The sequence below is a fragment of the Octopus bimaculoides genome, chromosome 8 (genome assembly GCF_001194135.2).
Source record: "Octopus bimaculoides isolate UCB-OBI-ISO-001 chromosome 8, ASM119413v2, whole genome shotgun sequence".
In the NCBI taxonomy this organism is placed as follows: Eukaryota; Metazoa; Mollusca; class Cephalopoda; order Octopoda; family Octopodidae; genus Octopus; species Octopus bimaculoides.
Window position 1 is genome coordinate 18,620,359 of NC_068988.1, and position 1,236 is coordinate 18,621,594.

Sequence of the window (1,236 nt, forward strand, 5' to 3'; positions counted from 1 at the left end):
GGGGGGGCATCCAATTGTAGAAGGCATGCCAAAACAAACACTTGTGAGCATGATGTGATTTTTTTTTTTTTTTTTGAGAATGATGTTGGTGGATAGGTGAGAGAGGCCAGATCTGGCCGTCATCATCATCATCATCATATTCCTGCTTTCCATGCTGGCATGGGTTGAAAGCAGGTAGTTTTGGGGTCAGATATAGCTGGTTTATATGCTACAGAATTAAACCCTCCAACCTGTGCCAGTTTGGCTCATGGATGTGAAATGATGACGATATACAATGTGGCCCAAAAGTAGGTTTACAGTTATCACATAGGCACTTTAAATTTCTTTTATAACATTTTGCTACATTTAAATTTCTAACTGAAAAGGGAACTTGACAAAATGAACTAAATCAGCATGGAATAATGGTTTCCTATTTTTTTGTAATTAAGATCTAAACTGTTACTCTTTTACTTGTTTCAGTCATTTGACTGTGGCCATGCTGGAGCACCGCCTTTCAGTCGAGCAAATCGACCCCAGGACTTATTCTTTGTAAGCCTAGTACTTATTCTATCGGTCCCTTTTGCCGAACCGCTAAGTTATGGGGACGTAAACACACCATCGGTTGTCAAGCAATGCTGGGGGGACAAACACAGAAACACAAACATACACACACACACACACACACACACATATATATATACATATATACGACGGGCTTCTTTCAGTTTCCTTCTACCAAATCCACTCACTTGTAGAAGACACTTGCCCAAGGTGCCACGCAGTGGGACTGAACCCAGAACCATGTGGTTGGTAAGCAAGCTACTTACCACATAGCCACTCCTACGCCTATGTTAATATATGAATGTGAAAGAGATGGTTGACTAACTGTAAACCTACTTTTGGGCCACCCTGTATATATATATATATATTTGTGTGTGTATATATCTGATCATATTTATGTATGTAATATATGTTTCCTTTTGTTTGTAGGTGTTTGCCATTGGCGGTTTGGGCTCAATAATCCGTGTGCTGACAGATCGCAGCAGAGTGTAACAGCAAGCCTTGCCAGTTGTTGCTAGCACTGAACAGACAACAGCTCTTCTGATGGATATATTGCGATCTTTCTGTGTTGCTCAGCCAACATCCAGGATCTGCATAAGGAAAAGAAGCACAACTATATATACATAAATACATACAAACATACATTCATACGTACTTACATATACACACACACACACACACACACACACACACACA

At 40.2% G+C, this 1,236-nt stretch overlaps 1 protein-coding gene across 1 annotated transcript in view; it reads left to right on the forward strand.

Moving 5' to 3' along the window:
- The window catches only part of LOC106878172 (actin-related protein 2/3 complex subunit 5-C), a 24,795-nt gene extending 23,565 nt beyond the window's left edge, over positions 1 to 1,230 (forward strand). The window contains exon 4 of the mRNA XM_014927314.2: positions 970 to 1,230. Coding sequence (XP_014782800.1) covers positions 970 to 1,032 — 63 coding nt within the window. The 3' untranslated portion in view covers positions 1,033 to 1,230. The remainder of the gene's footprint in view (positions 1 to 969) is intronic.
- Positions 1,231 to 1,236: the final 6 nt, after the last annotated feature.